Raw genomic sequence first — 19,298 nt, forward strand, 5'->3', positions numbered from 1 at the left:
ACTAGCACAGGTTCAATTCCTACCTGTTAAAGGAACAGCTGCTTAAATTCTAAGCAGGAAAGAAAGAAGCGATTTCCTCCATACAGTCATGCTAACTACTGCTACTACTTCCACAGTTCCTAATATTCCATGTCTTATATAACAGGGCATTTTTTTTATTTAATGACCGCATCGGCCTAATAAAGGCTGTATCATCGTACATGTCAGAAAAGCACAGAGATAAACAGCTTTTCCAGACGCCAGCTGAGCTGTGTCCGAACCTAGGCAGCCTGGTCCCAGACTGCACGTGATGCTGCACTGCCTTTACGTCTAGAGGAGACGCGTAAGTCACCAAGACAACTGGAGTCCTTCAGCAGTGCTGCTCAACAGCGTGTGTCCTCTTCTGAGTCAGAGCTGTGAGCTCCAGATGAGCTTCTGCACACCCAGACTCCACCGCAGGTAGTGTCAAGGTGCAGCCTGAGATCTGGGTCTCAAGTAATTAGAAAAGTTCATGTCCATTCAAGTTTAGAAGCACCATCTTCAGACACCAATGAGCGACACAGGAGTGGTTAGCTCTGCAAGCAAAACACACACCTATTGCTTCTTGGTTCTGATGCTGAATTGAAATAATCAAGCCTCTTGCTTTCCAGCATGAGAACAGGTAGACGTGGGCTGGGAGAAAAATTTACTGCTATTCTGGCTGAAATGATCTGCTTAATTATTATTTTATTTAAATAACTTAAGTAGCTAAAGCATTTAATAAATAATTATGCTGATTAGAACAGCGCTGGTAATGCATTAATTTGTAATTATAGTTCATTTTGTTGGAGGAAGGCTGTGCTGCATAAGAGACCCTCACACTAGAGTAGATGCTCCTAACAGTGACAACTCCGACGCTAGGTTCAGATGCCCTGGAGCAGGTTCTCCCGCCCCCGGGACTGTGTACTTCATTAATATAAAGATGCATCAGTCTACACACAGTAACTTCAGTGACTTGGGAGGGCTCGTAAGATAGCTCAACATGTAAAGGTTCTTGCTGTCAAGTCTGCCAACCCAAGTTAATCCCGGAACCCACACGGTAGAAGGAGATAACAGATGCCTGAAAACTGTCCTCTGACTTCCACCTGCATGGCTTATTTACTTTCTAATGTAATCCTTTATGCATTGTCCACTTTCTTTTTTTATTTTTAAAATTTAACTTTATTTATATACTTATTTAGTACAATTTATTCACTTTGTATGCCCACTGCAGGCCCCTCCCTACATTGCCCACTTTCAAAGGACATAAATATGCATAGTTCTCTACTAGATGATATATACATTCTCTACCCTTTCCTTAAATCTCCTTTGTTGTTGTTGTTTGTTTACACAGGATTTCCCTCTGTAGCCCTGGCTGTCTTGGACTCACTTTGTAGACCAAGCTGGCCTCGAACTCACAGGGATCCATCTGCCTCTGCCTCCTAAGTGATGAGATTAAAGGTGTGTGCCACCACCTCCCGGCCTTTATATCTTTTATTATATATTTATTTATGTGTGTGTGTGTGTGTGTGTGTGTGTGTGTGTGTGTGTGTGTAAAGACAATACATTCATTTTGATGGCAAAGGACAAATTTTGGGAATTGGTTCTCCTTCCACCATGCAGGTCATGAGGACTGAACTCAGATGGTCAGGCTCAGTGATGACTGAGCCGTCTTTCTGGCCCTCTGTTTAGTTCCTTCTTAAAGAACTGATTTAATTGTGAGCATCTGTTCCTAGATAATCTGTATATCCCCTTCTTTTAAATAGAAGGCACAGAGTTTTCATAAAGAAGCTGAAGTTAAAATAATTATCTGATGCTGAGGTGGTGGCGCACACCTTTAGTCCTAGCTCTCAGGAAACAGAGGCAGACGGATCTCTGTGAGTTCAAGGCCAGCCTGGCCTACAGAGAGAGTTCCAGGACAGCAAGGGCTACACAGAGAAACCCTGTCTCAAAACAAAACAAAACAAAAGCTGTTTTAAAACTCACTAATGTTCCAGAGAAATGTCTTTCCTCATAAGGATTTTCCCCCACCTGTATGCAGGTATCTTCACATAAAGTGAAACACTAAGATGATGTGGTGTTTTGAAATGGAAAAGCCTTCATAGGCTCAAAGATTTGAATGCGTAGTCATGAGGGAGTGGCACTACTCTGTGTCCTTGTTGGGGTAGATGTGGTGTTGCTGGAGAAAGTGTGTCACTGGGGGCTTTCAGGTTCCAAATGCTCAAGCCAGGCCTAGTGTCTGTCTCTCTTACTGCCACTTGACTATCCAGTTCTAGAACTCTCAGCTACTTTTACAGCACCATGTCTGCCTGTAAGTGAACCCCAATTAAATGCAGTCATAGTGTCTCTTCACAGTAATAGAACACTGACTAAGCATAGAAGAAAAGGGTGAAAAGCAGAAATAAAAATCACTTTTTGAAGAAGTTGTTTTCACGTAAAAGTGCTGACTCAGAAGTGATAGCCTCACTTCTGGGGTCAAAGAACATTCCCAGTAAATTCAGCAGCAGATGAAAAGGTTTCACCATTATTGTTATCACTGGTTTGCTTATTCCTTGTGTTTTTTGAGACTAGGCGAGAATACCCTCTGGCCTTGGTCTACTAAATGCTAGGACTGTAGGCATCTGCCAATTGCTTGAAAAGCTCTTATTTATTATACTCCAAAGATATTACCTGTCACAATAATGAGTTTTATTTCTTTTATGTTGAAATGTGGAAATAAAACAAGATCTTGACAATTCTTCAGCAATGAAAGAGCCTATGTCCCGCCATGTTCTGCATCCTTTTTAGTGGGAGCTAGCTCATTGAAGAAGATATTATTTCTAGTAATTTGCTTCACTTCTTTATATACACACAATAAGCTACTATGTATTTTAAAATAAAATACATGATGACTCCAGGGTAAAACAGTCATAACTAGAAACTGAGTAACCTTAGAACCATTTACTTGCCAGAAAATATGTGGTTCTGATTCCCTTGTGATATGGCAAATTGCACTGTCTTCAAGACTTCTGCGTACAAGAAATATAGGATTTTATTCTTTCAAGGTCATTCAAGGTCACAAGGGCCCCAGAGATTATTTTGGCACATTGACTCTCCTATTCTTTGAAATATTTGGAAATATTTCAGAATTTCAGGAGAGGGAGAAAATGAACCAAGTGCACACATTTTATGGGAGAAAGTCCTGACTATATGTGCCAAGGCAAGGATGTTCATTTAAGAACACTCTGTACAGAGATACATATCAATTATGCAGAGACTTTGTATCTATGCAAGTGCCTCATTTATAGCTTACTGGACTTTTATTTGTCTTAGTCAAAGCTAAAATAAGGCCTACTTGCCTATCTCTTTTCTCTTTGTATTTGTTTTTGTTGTTGTTTATTTTTTTTTCCAAGATAGGGTCCAAATATGTAGCTCTGAATATCCTCAAACTCTCAATGTAGACTAGGCTGGCCTCAAACTCACCGAGATCCACTTACCTCTACCTCCCAAATGCTGGGATTAAAGGCACGGGCCACTACACCCAGCTATCTTTTCTTATTAGATGTAAAATTAGATGCAAAATCACTAAGCTAACCTTAAGTAACTTTATAAATAAAATAAGGCTGAGCAGAGTTGTACACTGCTTTAATCCCAGCACTCAGGATATGGAGGCAGGTGGATTTCTGTGAGTTCAAGGGAAGCCTGGTCTATTGAGAGACCTCAAGGCCAGTCATCCATACACAGTGAAATCTATCAAAACAAAAATTTCCTGTTAGCTAAGACCTCAGTTTCTCTTATTTTTCATAACAATTTTTGCTGACTTACTAAATGTCAGCTAGCCATCACTGAATAACATTGCTGTAAGTCAACAAAACATCATTCCTGCTTCCCTCTGTTAACACACATTTCACTTCAAAACATCACATTATCAGAGATAATTTGTTAATGGACATATAAGCTGATTCCAGTTGTGAACACTGAGTAAACACAGATGTATAACTATCTCCATGATGGGCTGACTTAAGAGTCCTCTGAGTAGAAGGCCATGAATGGTAAGGCTCATCTCCATACAGTAAGTTCTTTCTTCCTTTAAATATACTAAATGAGGGGAAACAAATTAAATAACTCCTGGAGACAAGAACGAGATTCACACAAAAATATTTTCATTATAAATTTGTTCATAATCAGAAATCAAGTTTGGTCTGATAAATATAATCAAATATTAAATAAACATGGTTATTTGAATAAACTATCACTATGTTACAAGAATAGCTTACCTTGATGCTGTGAAAGTGAATTGTCAGATTTATTTCTTATACAGGTTAGATGTCTCTGTACTGGCTTGTATTCAACTTGTTTACTGTCTTTATCTTGTTTTTGTTGGTACTAAAGAATTTAAGAAATGAAGCCATAACATTATTTTTAAGTTAAAAACTTATCAAGTTAAATTGATTATGTTATGTAAACATTTAATAATTTGGTTTTCTGTCACTTGAGCACGCACAGTTCATGAGGTAAGCGTGTGAAGAAGCACACACCTCCTGTAAGCGTCACCGCTGAGGTAATGCAGAGATGCTGGAACTAATGACACGTGACTGCAGAGTGACAGAACCAGGTGACAGTGAGGTCAACAAAGGCATTCATTACATCCTCTCCACTATTCAAAGCCAACAACTGAAATGCTTTACAGATTTAACTGCATATTCCAACTTTTTTTTCCTCCTCCTTTTTTAAACAGGCCTCAAACATGATCCTTTGACTTGGTTTCATTGACACTAGGATTACAAGTGTTCACCTCTGTATTTGACTAGAATTTTATTACACTGAATCACTAAATACAAATTTTTGTGGGAAAAGGGCTCTAGTTTTTACTCAATATAAGTTCTGTACCAAAAAAAAAAAAAAAAAAAAAAAAAAAAAAAATTCAGCCCCCCACCACCACTTGTGGCAGTTGAGAGGAGGGCTGGCCGTGGGTGATGAGGGCAGGTGAGTTGGCCTTTTCCCTCGCCTGTTGCAGCACTCAGGCCCTGCAGAGCACCTGGGCAGCAGAGTAGAGCTGGCCTTGGTGGAAGGGGCGTGAGTGAGCTGGCTCCGAGGGTGTAAGTGCTGGAGAACAGGTCCTGCTACTTGTTGGTGTGAGGTAGCAGGGGTGCAGGGGTGATGGCTCCTCACAGGCTGCAGCAATTGGGAGAGTGGGCCCTGCACCCTGACTGGGCAGCGCAGTGGAGCTGGCTCTGGAGGGGAGGGTGCAGGTAAGCCAGCCCCTAGAGCAGCAGAACTGAACTTGCCTCCTGCTAAGGAGGCTTTGGGTGGCCTAACTGGTGAGCAGTGCTGGAGAGCATGCCTGGCAGTGTGAAAAAGGGAGAGGCTGGTGGCTGACTAGCTTAGCTACCACCCAGGCCCAGATCCAGGGCTCGGAGTTGGCCAACCCCAAAATCTGTATCATCTGTATCATGCAAACAGTTGGGATGCATGAAAGGGCCAGTCCTGCTGGTCCAAAGCTTGGGATCTCCATGATACAGGGCAACAACTGGATAACCGGGTGAAGACCTGGATGCAAGGGAATAGGGTGGATATGACAGGACAGGGAGAGGAGCAGAACTGGGGTGCATGATGAATGAGTAAATAAATTACTGTGTATTTCAGGAGTTCCTATACTTGTAATGCCCTGGGGAGAGTGGTATTCTAGAGCACAGAACCTAATATACTCTCTCCAGTTGATGAACATTGTGTTGTTTCCAATTTGGGGCTAATACAACTACAAATTTCCCATGGACACGCCTCTGTAAAATGTATAGGTCATGTGTTAGCTGTATGACTGTACCATTCCATATCCCCAGCCAGCAACGTACCTGGGATCAGCTGTCCCACATCCTTGCCAACAAATGCATGACAGCCTTGGGGTCTTTCGCTTTCTAACGAGTGTATAGAGGTAGCCTGTTGTTGTTGTTTTTCTTTTTTCTTTTTTTAAAGATTTACTTATTCTCCTTGTGGAGCTCCTGTCCTCTCCAGGTCTTACTATTTCCCACTTCATAAAGATTCCCTGCACTCTGCCCAAAGGTTGCCCATTAAGTCTCAGCATCTGCATTGATAGTCTGCAGGGCAGAGCTTTTCAGAGGTCCTCTGTGTCAAGCTCCTGACTTGTTCCTTCTTTTCTCCTTCTTCTGATGTCCAGCCTCTTTGCCTTTCTGGATAGGGATTGAGCATTTTAGAAGGAGTCCTCCCTCTTGATTAGTTTCTTTAGGTGTACAGATTTTAGTAGGTTTATCCTATATCATATGTCAATATGAGTGAGTATATACTGTGTGTGTCTTTCTGCTTCTGGGATAGCTCACTCAGGATGATCTTTTCCAGTTCCCACCATTTACCTGTAAATTTCATGATATAAACTTAGGACCCCTGCACAGAGGGAGCCCATGGCAGTTCAGTGTCCAAGTGGGTTCCATAGTAATGGGAACAGGACTGTCTCTGACATGAACTGATTGGCTGCTCTTTGATCACCTCCCCCCTGAGAGAGGAGCAGCCTTACCAGGCCACAGAGGAAGACAATGCAGTCACTCCTGATGAGACCTAATAGACTAGGATCAGAAGGAAGGAAAAGAAGACCTCCCCTATCAGAAGACTTGGGGAGGGCATGCATGCCGAGGATGGAGGAAGGGAGGGATTGAAACGGGAGGAGAGAGGGAACCACAGGGGGGATACAAAGTGAATAAAGTGTAATTAATAAAAAATGAAAAAATGATTTACTTATTATTTATAGTGTTCTGCCTGCATGTGTGCCTGTGCACCAAAAGAGGGCACCATATCTCACTATAGATGGTTGTGAGCCACCATGTGGTTGCTGGGAATTGAACTCAGGACCTTTGGAAGAACAGCCAGTGTTCTTAACCTCTGAGCCATCTCTCCAGCCTGCTTGTTGTGTTTTAACCTGCATTTCCTAATGTTTAATATCATTTTACATGCTAATTTAGCTTCTATATATCATTTTTAGATTAAGTATATGTCCAAATTATTTTGTTTTAAATTGAGCTGCATTTATTACTTAATTCTTTGATTCATTTTTATGCTCTGTTCTCCCACTTTGCTACTTGTTTTTTTCACCCTGTTAATATTGTGTTTGGGGGTGAGGAAGTTTTCACCCTGTTAATATTGTGTTTGGGGGTGAGGAAGTTCTTATTTTGGGGGGGAATACAAGTTCTTATTTTTCATAAAAGCTAATTATTTAATTCTTTTTCATGAACAGTGTGCTTTTGCGATGGCATTCAAAAAGTTCTTGCCTTTTAGTCACAAAATACTTCGTTTAATACAGACACCATTAGCATATTTATTAATTTTTCCTGATTTTTACTTGAGCACAGATTAGCAGTAACAATATATACTGTTGTATTCCATAAGCAATTTTTACTATATATTTTAAATATTCTTCCTTGATATCATGTAACGTTGTAAAATACCATGCAATGAATACTGACTGAATAAATTAATTCACAATAAGAAATGAATTGCTAATCATGAATATGAAACTATATTTATAACCATGAGCATTTATTTAGATTAAAATCTTACAGAACAATCATCCTAATTTTTTAATATACAAGGTTTCATGGGCCATTGGTTTCACTCTTTATAAAATTATGCTTTCATGGAACATATTCTATACATTTTAAAGCTATAAACACCAAATACTAAATAGGCACAAATTACTGAGCTGGCTTTTATGTAGTCACAAAGATATAAATTACGATAGTGACTTAACTAGGTGTCAAGACATTTTATATACAGTTTTTATTTAAACATTTTTAACTTACTTTGTGTGGGGGCAGTGTTTATGTGCAAAGGACACTCATGGAGCTGGTTTTAAGAGTGTTCTAGAAGATGCCAGGTTTGTTGAGGCAAACCTTAAATCCTTTAATCCCAGCAGTAAGTATGTAGAGTTTGCAGCCATCCTGGTCTTGAGGACAGCCAAGACTACATAGTAAGACCCTGTCTCTGTCACTCCCACCCCCCTAAAAATGTTCTAGGGATTTAACTTAGGTCTGTTTTTGTTTGGTTTGAGACATGGTCTCTCTACCTAGCCCTAAGTGTCCTGGAACTTGTTATATAGACCAGGCTGGCCTTGAACTCAGAGTTACAATTCTCGTTTTAAGTAAAGTATAAATGTGCTTGTTTTGGTACCTGAGAAAAATCTTCAGCTGCTTCTGGTAAATTAAGGTCACTGCCTTTTGTTGTACGTGTTGTGGGAAGAATAAGTTTAGAATCAGGCTGCAACTCCAACTCCCTTAAACTCATTGGACCATAACTGGCACAAGAATCTTCATAAATATTACCTATATCAAACATGTAAAGGAAAGTTAAATTGTCAGAGTTATCTTAGAAAAACAACAAGCAACAGACTACAGCCCCCAGTATTCCTAAGCAGTTACACATACACAGCAGTGAACCTCAACCCAATACCCGGTATTACACTTGTGTTTATTGTAAAGCCAAATCTCATAGAGAAAGCAAAAAATAGCTATGTTCAAACAAATCCATGGAATATTCCACGTAAGATCCAATCAACATCATCCATGCAGTCCACCCCTTCTCCGTACAACTTACAATATTCCTGCTTCCCTTTTCTATCACTAAAAAGTCACACTTAATATGATTACTTTCTATTTAAAATGTGTTCTTCTACAGATTGGGGACTAACAGGAGGAGAGGGGAGTGGCAAAGGGGAAAGAGAGGGTATCTTAGTTTCCTTTCCTGTTGCTGTGATAAAATACCCTGAAAAATAAAACAACCTATGAAAGAGTTTTGTCTCACAATGCCAGGTTACATTCAGTCACCCTGGGGGAGTCAAGGTGGCAGCTTGAGTCACATCATGCCCTAGTCACATCACACACGCAGCCAAAAGTAGAGACCAATGAGCTCAAGCATGATAGATACCACTGCTCAGCTTGCTTACACAATATACTCCTACACAATCCAGGATTCCCTGTCTAGACACTGGTGTCACCCACCATGGGGGCCTTCCCACTATTCCAGCTAATCTGCCACAGCCATGCCCATAGGCCAAGCTAATCCCAATAACCCCTCACCGAGACTCCCTCCTCAGATAATTCCTCATTGTGTCAAGCTGACAAAACCACCACATGCGGGATGAGAGGACATGGCCAAAGCACATTATACAGTGTTATAAAAATGTTCTTGTCAAACAGTATTATGTTCAACAAATAACATGTCAATGGAAAAAGTCATCCTAAGTAATGTACAAATCCTGGTTAGAAAATGCTGGTGTCAAACTGGGCACAGTGGCACACACCTATAGCCCCAGCACTCAGGTAAGCAGAGGCAGGCAGATCTCTGTGAGTTCGGGGCCAGCCCTGGTCTACAAAGTGAGTCCAGGACAGCCAAGGCTACACAGATAAACCCTGTTTTCAAAAAAGCCAAAAGAAAGAAAATACCAGTGTCAATTAGCTGTTCTAGAGTATTTTTCTTCAAATGATCACACTCCTTTTTTTCCTAATCTAAATGTCACCTCAATCAAGAGTAGCAGAAACATCTATGTATCTGACATCACTGTACACTTGTGTTGTTCTTTATGCTCTGAGCACTTTCACACACATTACCCATTCAATGAGTTACCTGAAAGTGTAGAATAGGCAAAGGCTTAAAACTGGCAGCTTCTAACTCCTGCCTTTACATTTCATGTTCTTCCTAAAATGTTAAATGCATGCACATGTGTGTACACATGTTCATGTTTGCAAGGTTCACATGTCTGTGTGGTGCATATACATGGGCACTTGATTGCTGTGGTGGGTTGGATAGGTACAGCTCCCATCGACTCATGTGTTTGAATGCTTGGCCCACAGAGACTGTGACCTTGGTACGAAGGGTGTCACCATGGGGGCGCAGCTTTGAGGTCTCCTATGCTCCAGCTACCCCCAGAGTGGTGCACAGTCCCCTTCTGCTGCTGTGGATCAAGACATAGACCTCTCAGCTCCTTCCCCAGAACCATGTCTGCCTGCGTGCCACCATGCTTCCCACCATGAGGAGAATGGACTAAACCTCTGAACTCTAAGTCAGCCCCAATTTAATGTTTTCCTTTATAAGAAGAGTTGCCATAGTCATGCTGTCTCTTTACAGCAATAAAACTCTAACTAGGACAATGTGCAGAGGCCACAGAAACACTTCAAGTCCCCATCTTTGGCAGTACAGTCAATCTCCTTTAAGATTCTCTTTGGCCTGAAGTTCAAGAATTATGCTACTTTGGCTGGCCAGCAAGCCTGAAGGGATCCTTCTCTTGCCCAACACTGAGATTAAAAGTGTTCACCACCATGCCTGGCATTACTCTCCCCACCAAAAAAAAAAAAAAAAAGACTTCTTTTTTTAAACTTTATGTGTATGTGCTGGTGCCTGTATGGATATATGAGTGCCTCAGGTACCCAGAGGCAGGAGGACTGTATCAGATCCTATGGAGCAGGAGTTACAGATGCTTGAGCCATCACACGGCCGCTAGAAACCAAGCACGCAGGTCTGCTGCGAGCACAGCGAGTGGTTTAAACTTCTGGGCCGTCTCTCCTGCCCACGCCTGGCATTGTATGTGGGTTCAATCTCAGGTGTTCGTGCTCTCAAGGCAAGCGCTTTACTGATGGAGACAGCCAGCTCCTTCCACAAATATTTCTAAGAAAACTTTTTTCTCATTAATGGTTATCTTTTAAATATAACATAATTTCATTTAATCAATATGAAAGACTTAAAAAGCTATTCATGAACTAAATTGTGTAAAATGAAATAGTTTAATGACACCATAGGCATCTTCCTTTTAAAGGCAATCACCTTCATTGGAATTGCACAGCTGACAATTTCCTAGACATAACAAATAATCACTCTCTGATTGGTGTTTTATGTTAATTCAAGTTTTATGTTAAATCAGGTTTTTAATGTGCTTTTCACAAAGTAAAATACATCCATTGAGCTTTCATTTTACCTCTGTAGTAGTTAATATGTGCAAAGCAATTTATCAAAATAACTACCTGGTTGATTCTCCAGTGCATCATAAGATTAATTAAAGTAATGGCAATGACATACAAGATGTAGAGTAACGAACATTCTGGTGTCATACTTGCTTCTGGACATTATGCTACTACCTTTTCTCATCCTATGTCACTTTTCCAATAATTTTTTTATAATTCTCTAACAAATAAATTGAGAATTGGCATATCTAATGTTGAAAGAAAAATATTAAGTTTTTTTTTTTCTAATGATATGGTAAACACCAAAACTCTAAAGGATTCCAGTCTCTAAAAGTAAAACTAAAAGTACTGGTGTTCCTAAAATAACTATGAGAATTAATAACAGTTTTTGGTATCATGACTGGCCATTAATATAAATATTCAAAGCTGTTAGCTTTTCTCTTCATTACAGCAATAAGCACAAATAATGGAAAAACTTTACTATCATGATCAAAACTGTAAAATAAGCAAAATTATTAGACATAGAATCTGTATGAGGACAATTATGAAATTGTTCTGAAGGTGAAAAATTCCACCCAAGGCCAGATGTAGAATTTTCCATTTGTGATAAATCTATGCTATTCAAAAGCATATAAACAAGTAGATGAATTCAACCCAACACCTAGAAAAGAAAGTTGGAAACATACACAAATGAAAAGGTTAGCAAACCAGATGAGAAAACTGGCAATATACAATTTCAGCAAGGAAAATGAAATAAAAAAAAATCAGAAATGTTCAAAATTAAAAACCTCAATGAACATAATAAAAAGCACAGTAGAACACATAACTGATAGACTCAACCATGCATAAGGAAACAGTATCAGAGGACAAAGTCAAATATCAATAAGGGGAAACCCAGCAGGACCACTGTACCTAAGAACTATGGGTTCTGACCAAGAGACCAAAGTCACATATTCAGAGGACAGAAGGATCTAACAGTAAACACTAAAGCATAGAGTCATTTCATAGTCAATGACGTTATAGCAGAAAATTCCCCAAATCTGAAGAAATTTAAAGTAGGCATGACCAGAAAAGAATTTCTCTACAACATATTATATTCAAAATGCCCAAACCACAAAAGCAAAAAAAGTACTAAAAGCCACAAGAGAAAAGCAACTCACCTATAGAGGCAGAAACATCAAAAGAATACCAGCTCTTTCACCAGCAGCCGCAAAGCCAGGAGAGCATGGGCTACATTTCTTCTTTGTTTTTAAAACATTCATTTACTTATTTAACGTGTGTTGCAGGGGAGGGGAATCGTGCCACCATGCCTATGTGGAGGCTAGAGGGCAACCTGAGGTAACTGGCTCTCTCCTTCCACCAAATGAGTTTTGGGAATTGAGCTCAGATCATCATGTTTGGCTATAAGCACTTTTACCTGATAAGTTATCTTACCAAACCTAATTTGATACCTTTTAAGTCCTGAATCTAAATAATTGCCAACTATGAATGCTCCACTTAGCAAGTCTACCTTTTAAAATTGATGGGAAAATAAGAGTATTTCCAGGCAAGCACAAACAGAGGCAATTCATGACCACTAAGCCAGCAGTACAAGGTTCTTAAAGGAATGCTATACATAGAAAAGGAAGACAGCTATCTCAATCATGGGAGCACAGGAAATAATATAGTTTATAGCTTTTTTATTTCATTTTGATGTCATAGTTACTTAGGGGTTTATCCATTTCTTTTAGTGTTTTTAGTTCTGTGAGAGTTTTGGTTTTCCCAAGACAGGGTCTCATTATGAAGCTCTGGTTGTCCTGGAACTCATTCTGTACACTAGGCTGGACTTAGAGGTCACAGATCCACCTGCCTCTGCCTCCAAGTGCTGTGCCACGGTGTGCACTGTCATGCCCAGCTGGGGAATATGTTTTTAAAGTTACTCTCTGTTGATTCACAAGACTTTTCTGGAATCTGTTGTACAACTTCTCACCTCTTACATTTTTTAATGTAGGTCTTCTCTCTCTTTCAGTTAGTTTGGCCAGAGCATTACCAATGCTGCTTATTTTTCCAAGAAAAAAAAAAAAAAAAAAAACAACTTTCTGTTTAATTCTCTGAACCTCCAATTCACTAATCTCTTCCCCGTCTCACATTAGCAACAGAAACCTGACAAGTACTTTTTCACAATGGTTTGTCACGAGAATGCAGGTGTTAAAAAAACTACCACTGAAGTGAAGAAGAAAAAAAGATCAACATCATCACCACCTAACAGATACTGAGCAAAGTCACCACTACTGGCTATTGGATCCACAAAACTGATGAGACACCAAAAAGACCTCTAAACAATGCGAGAAAGGGGGTGCTGATATGGGAAAGAGGTTACCTAACAATGGAATCAGTAACACCATCTCCCTGGGACCAGCAAGGATTATATCCATGCACCAGGACAGAGACTTTAAAGGTGTATCTTGTGCTGACCACATTGGCCAGATGATTGCTGTAGCTATTGCTGAATTTGAAGCCAGCTCTCCGAGAATGGTAAATCATGAGCATGCCCTTTGGCTTAAATACTGGATATAAAACAATTACTGCTATCAACAAAATGGATTCCGCTGAGCTTCCCTAAAATTAGAAGAGATGAAAACACTGTTAAGAAAGTAAGTGCTTATATTAAGAAGATTCATTAGGAACGTTGACTATGATGGCCTGGAGAGATGGCTCAGTAGTTGAGAACACTGGCTACCACTCTTGCGAGGATCCAGCTTCAGTTTCTAACTCCCACTTGGAAGCTCACAACCAGCTCCAGGTAACCCGATGCCTCTTCTGGTCTCTGTGGGCAACAGGCGCATGGGTGGTACACTGATGTGCATGTAGCCAAAGCGTCCATATGCATACAATAATGAAAACAAATTTTAAAAGAAATTCGCTATGAACTTGGCATGGCAGCATTCTGTCTAGAATGCTGGCAGCATGCTGTGGGTCAAGAACGCAGTCACTCATGAGGACAGCAGTGCCAGCGGCCTTGGCATAAAAGCCTATGCACCTGCCTCTCCTAGATGTCCATAAAAATCGGTGGTGCTGGTACTGTTGCTAGGGGTCAAGTGGAGACTGGTATGTGTTATCAAGCCTGCTTGGCGGATAACCTTGCTCCAGTCAATGTCACAATTGAAGTATAAAGTCTGCTGAAACGTAGCTGAGGTTCTTCCTGGTCACTACGTAAGAGTCCACGTCAAGAGTATGTCTGTCCTGAGATGTTCCTTGTGGCAATAGCAAAATGAACCACAATGGAAGTGCTGGTTTCACTGCTCATGTGATTATCCTGAATTACTCAGACCAATCAAAGCTGGCAAAACCCCTGAACTAGACTGTCACACAGCTCACACAGCATGCAAATTTGATAAACTGGGAGGAAAGATTGATCACCTTTCTGCTAGGAAGCTGGAAGATAGCCTTACATTGTCCTAGATGATGAAGCTGCCACCATTAATATGATTCCAGGTAAGCCTTTGTGTTTTGAGAGCTTCTTTTGGATCATTTTGTGATTCGTATGAATCAGAATGTTGTGTACATCATCAAGGCCACAGACAAGAAGGCTGCTGAAGGTGGCAAGATTACCTCATCTGCCCAGAAAGCTCAAAAACTTAAACGAAGGTTATCTGTTACACCTGTACAGATGCTCTCTGGATTAAGTGTTTCAATTGGCCATTTAAGCTTAATAGGTTAATAATAACAAGGCATTGTAAAATCTCCCACCCAGGCAGAGAGACTGTTTTGTTTTGTGGACCTTTTTAATGTGTGATAGTTTTAAGTTATTAGTTTTTAAAACCAGTAGGTTTTAATCAAAGTAAACAAAAACTTATCACAGAATTTCATGACCCATTAAAGGAAAGTTAACTAAGAGAGATGCAGACTATGGTGGTCAATTACAGACTGCTGCTTCAATCAGATATGATCGAGACTCACCCAGGAGACAAGCCTATGGGCATGCTTGTGAGGGAAGCTTGGGTAACTGAGGCGGGTACTCCTGCCCTTAGAGTGTCAGTACCATGGCAAGGGCTGCAGTTCTCAGATGAATAAAAGGACAAGGCAAGTTGAGCATCATCATTCATGACTCTTAGCTTCCTGGCTGCGGACTCAGTGTGTTGAGCAGCCTCAAACTCCAGCTGCCATGCCTTCCCTTCCATATTATCTGTGCCCTTGATCTACCTGTCTCTCTCACACAGTCATGCCTTCCCTTGTACAATGTCTGTGTCCTTCAGCTATTATAGGACCCCAAATAAATGCTGTTACCCTTGTCACAGCAACAGGGTACATAATAACAGAAATTGGTACTGAGAAGTAGGCAGTGGCTGTAATAAACCTGACCATGTGGTTTTCGGGGCTTTGGGCTGTCAGAGGTGGGCCATCAAAGGCTAGAGTAGTGCAAGCAGAGGATAACATGCCATTCTGGTAGGAGCCTAGAAGACAAGCTAACAAGAGAAACACAAACAGTGGAGGTCTAGGAGACTTCCAGGAGGAATGAGGACTCTGTTGGAAACTGGGTTAATGGCACTCTTGTGATGTTCTGGCATCTCTGTCCTGAGGACTCGAGTGGGGTTGAATTTAAATGTAAAGGACTAATTTGTTTGGCACAGGAAATTCCAAGACAGGAGCACATTTGTGCTGTGGTCTGGCCACTGTTTAATTGCCTTCAGCTAGGTCGATGTGAGGGAGGAAAGAGCTGAGCAGAAAGGTGTCAAAATGTGTATTTTATAAGGAAAATAGTAGGAGCAAGTTAACCTTACAGACAAACCTTACAGGTTTGAAAGCAGGTCTAAGTGCTCAAGTGACTTGCACCACTAGGGAAGACTGCTTTGTTCTAACACAACAGAAAAGGCATCCTGAGGGCAACATTTTATCTACTGAAGGCTCCATTTTGTGAAAAACAAAAAACAAAAGCAAAACTTAACTCATTTGAAAGATGAGCACCTAATCTGAGAAAGAGGGTACTGCTGAAGTGGTTCCCTTGCTCCTTGAAAGCCTAGAAGTGTTTCTCCAGGGTCAACATACAAACATTGATGTAATTGTGGTCAGAGGGTGAATCAGACTCCATCCTAAGCTGGCAGGAGAACTTGGCTGCAGCATCACTGTTTTTGGGGGCATAAAAATATATTAAGGGGATTATGGAGGGCTATCTACATCAGAAGGCCCTGAGGCAAAGCAATGTGTAGCATGGTTGGAGGTCCTGAGAGGACACTGCATGAAACTGCAAAATTAAAACCTAATTTACAGTGAAGAACCCAGGATGTTGGAAATACCAGGACCAAAAGTCATCTGCAGAGGAAAACTCCAGACATAAAGTAAAGCTGATCCAAGAAAAGGATATGTATGCTATAGGTGACAGAGAGGGAGGAGTGAAGAAGGGGCTACCCAAGTCCTTTAGAGCCCAGAAGACTGCATCACAGGTCCCAGAAACTGGACATGGAGTTGCAGGATTTGCTGTTTTCTCTGCTGAGTTTGGTCTTCCTTTAGTTTGAGCACTCCTTACTATTGTCCCAAGTATTCCCTTTTAAACTTGTAAACAATGTTGTAATTATTAAAAATGATGGAGACTTTTTGAACTAAATGAATATTTCATTATAAAATGGTCATGCAGCTACGGGGACAAAGAGTGAAAAGTTAACTGGATTGGGTGTAGAGTTAATAAGATGTAGAACTGTGATGCCCAACAGCATCAATCTGACAGAATCTAGAGTCACATAGAAAACAAGGAATGATCTAATTAGGTTAGCTGAGGTGGGAAGCCCCGCCTTAAGCATGCCAAGGGCAAGGCTCCTACACTGAATTAAAAGAAAGCAAGTTGAGCTTCAGCCTTCATCATTCTCTGTTGACTGTGGATTCAAGGTTGACAGCAGTCTCCCACTCCTCCAACGTGCTGTCCTTGCAGTGATGGATCCCCTTGGACTGTAAATCCATCCTTCCTTAGGGTGTGTTTAAGATACTTTATCACAGCAACAAGACAAGTCACTGAGACACAGATCAATGAATTAAACAAAGGACTCAAATAAACCCACCTGATCATTGACAAAAATAATCATTATAAAAAGACAGCCTCTTTAACAAAGTGTTGGGGAAACTGGATAGCTACATGTAAAGAATAAAACTATATCCATATCTCTTGCCCTAAACAAAAATCATTGCAAATGGATTAAACACTCTATTATAAAGCCTAAAACTCTCAAATTGCTAGAGGAAACCAGGTCTTTAAAAATAAAATCACAGGCATGGACTTTGTAGAAACAACTCCTATGGTAACACAGGAAATCAGTCTAAGAATAAACAAATGAGATTATAAGAAATCAGGCAGTTTTTACACAATGAAGAAACTACCAACAGAGTGAGGAGGCAGCTTACAGAATGGGAAAAATATGTATCTTTGTGAGCTACATATCAGACAGGAGATTAATATCTAAGATATTAAAAACTGTAAAAATAAAACACTAAAAAAACCTAATTACCCCAACAATAATGGAGTAATGACTAAACAGACAGTTCTTAGATGCACAGAGCAGGGGAGATGGCTCCACAGGGACAGTGCCTGCTTTGTAAGCAGGAGATCCTTCATTCAGATGTTAGCACACATGTAAAAGCCAGGCATGCCATTGTGCCTGTCCACCCAGTTCTGGGATGGCAGAGGCAGGAGGATTCCAAGGACTTACTGAACAGTCAGGCCAACTGGGGGTCTCCACATTCAGTAAGAAACATTTCTCTCAATAAACAAGGTGAAGAGTGATATAAGAAGACATCAACATTGCCCTCAGGTCTCCACATATACGCACATACGCTTACGTCGGGTAAACATGTCTATGTACGTACATAGACAGCCCTACACACTGACAACAATTTCTTCAAAGAACTACAAATCTCAATACATATTCAAAAAAGTGTTTAATATTCCTAGCCATTAGAGAAATGCAAATGAAAAACTGCTTGAGATTCTATTTTACCTCAATCAGCAGAGTTATTACCAGAAAGAAAGGTAAATGCTGGAAAACGTGAAGAAAAAAATCCTGTTCACTGTCAGTGGGGATGCAAACTGGCATTGCTGTCATGGAAGTCAACGTGGAGGCTCCTCAAAGAAAAGACAAGATTACCACAGGGCCCACCTCAACCACAGGACTTTCAAGCCCACAGGAGCCCAGGATACATGCACAGCCACGTTTATTGATGACTACTTACAAGCTAAGACAGGGAACAGCCTAAATGTCTATCAAGAGGTGAACAGATAAGAAAAATATACACAAACATGGTAGAATTTTATTTAGCTGTAAAGAAAGAAGAAATAATGACCTTGTCAGAAAATAGATGGAACTTGAAATCACTATGTTAAGCAAAGTAAGCTAGAGAAGGCGCAGAAAGACAAATGGCACTTTTCACCTTTGTGTGTATATGGGATTACAGTAAATGAGGACCATGAGATAGGAGGGAAAGATCTTAAAGGAGCAGTGACAATGAAAGAAAGGGTAATGGAGGACATGTGACTTGGGAAAAAAAAGGGAAGTTATCTGGCAGGGAGGAAGAGCACCAGCAAGAGATGGCAAAAGGTGAGTGGGCTGAAAGGAATGAATAAGAACATATTGTGTGTGTGTGTATGTGTGTGTGTGTGTGTGTGTGTGTGTGTGTGTAAATCAGGATTGCCAGCCAGTGCCTTTACCCACTAAACCATCTCAGTGGCCTTTTCATATGATTTTACCAGACTGTTCTGAATATAACATATTCTTAAACATACAGAACCTGAAAATAGTATCATATCAACTTTATTTTTCTTATTTCTAATTAATTTCAGTATAATTTATAAGTTATTCTAGAAAATGTTTTTAACATATTTCAGAAATCATTAACATTAAAATATTCATCTATTGGAAGTTCATAAAGACAGTTTAGGATAATGGCTAATCTGTTAAAAAAAACAACAAACCTTTACTTAAAACTTTTTATTAGTTTGCGAAGAATTAGGGTTCATTACGTTATTTATTTACAAAATTTTAATTTTCTTGAGTTTTAACCTTTTATATATATATATATTATATATAAATTATATTATATATAATATATATATGTATATACTATATAGTATATATATAGTATATACATATATACACATATATACATATACATACATATACGTATATGTATATGTATGTATATATGTGTGTGTACATATACATATATGTATATATGTGTGTGTATATATGTATATATACACATACATATATGTATATATGTATATATGGGGGGTGTATGGGTGCTAGAAAATCGTGCCAGATCGTGTGGAACTGAAGTCGTAGGCGGCTGCGAGACTCACGATGAGGGTGCGGGAAGTAACCCTGGGTCCGCTGGAAGAGCAGC

At 40.1% G+C, this 19,298-nt stretch overlaps 1 protein-coding gene across 1 annotated transcript in view; it reads right to left on the bottom strand.

Moving 5' to 3' along the window:
• Kiaa0586 (KIAA0586 ortholog) overlaps positions 1-19,298 on the bottom strand; it is a 103,323-nt gene that overhangs the window by 11,678 nt on the left and 72,347 nt on the right. Inside the window, exons 28-29 of the mRNA XM_055595315.1 lie at positions 8,152-8,303; positions 4,254-4,362 (exon numbers count right to left, since the gene is read on the bottom strand). Coding sequence (XP_055451290.1) covers positions 4,254-4,362; positions 8,152-8,303 — 261 coding nt within the window. The remainder of the gene's footprint in view (positions 1-4,253; positions 4,363-8,151; positions 8,304-19,298) is intronic.

This window comes from Psammomys obesus, unplaced genomic scaffold (genome assembly GCF_907164565.1).
Source record: "Psammomys obesus unplaced genomic scaffold, mPsaObe1.curated_primary_1811, whole genome shotgun sequence".
In the NCBI taxonomy this organism is placed as follows: Eukaryota; Metazoa; Chordata; class Mammalia; order Rodentia; family Muridae; genus Psammomys; species Psammomys obesus.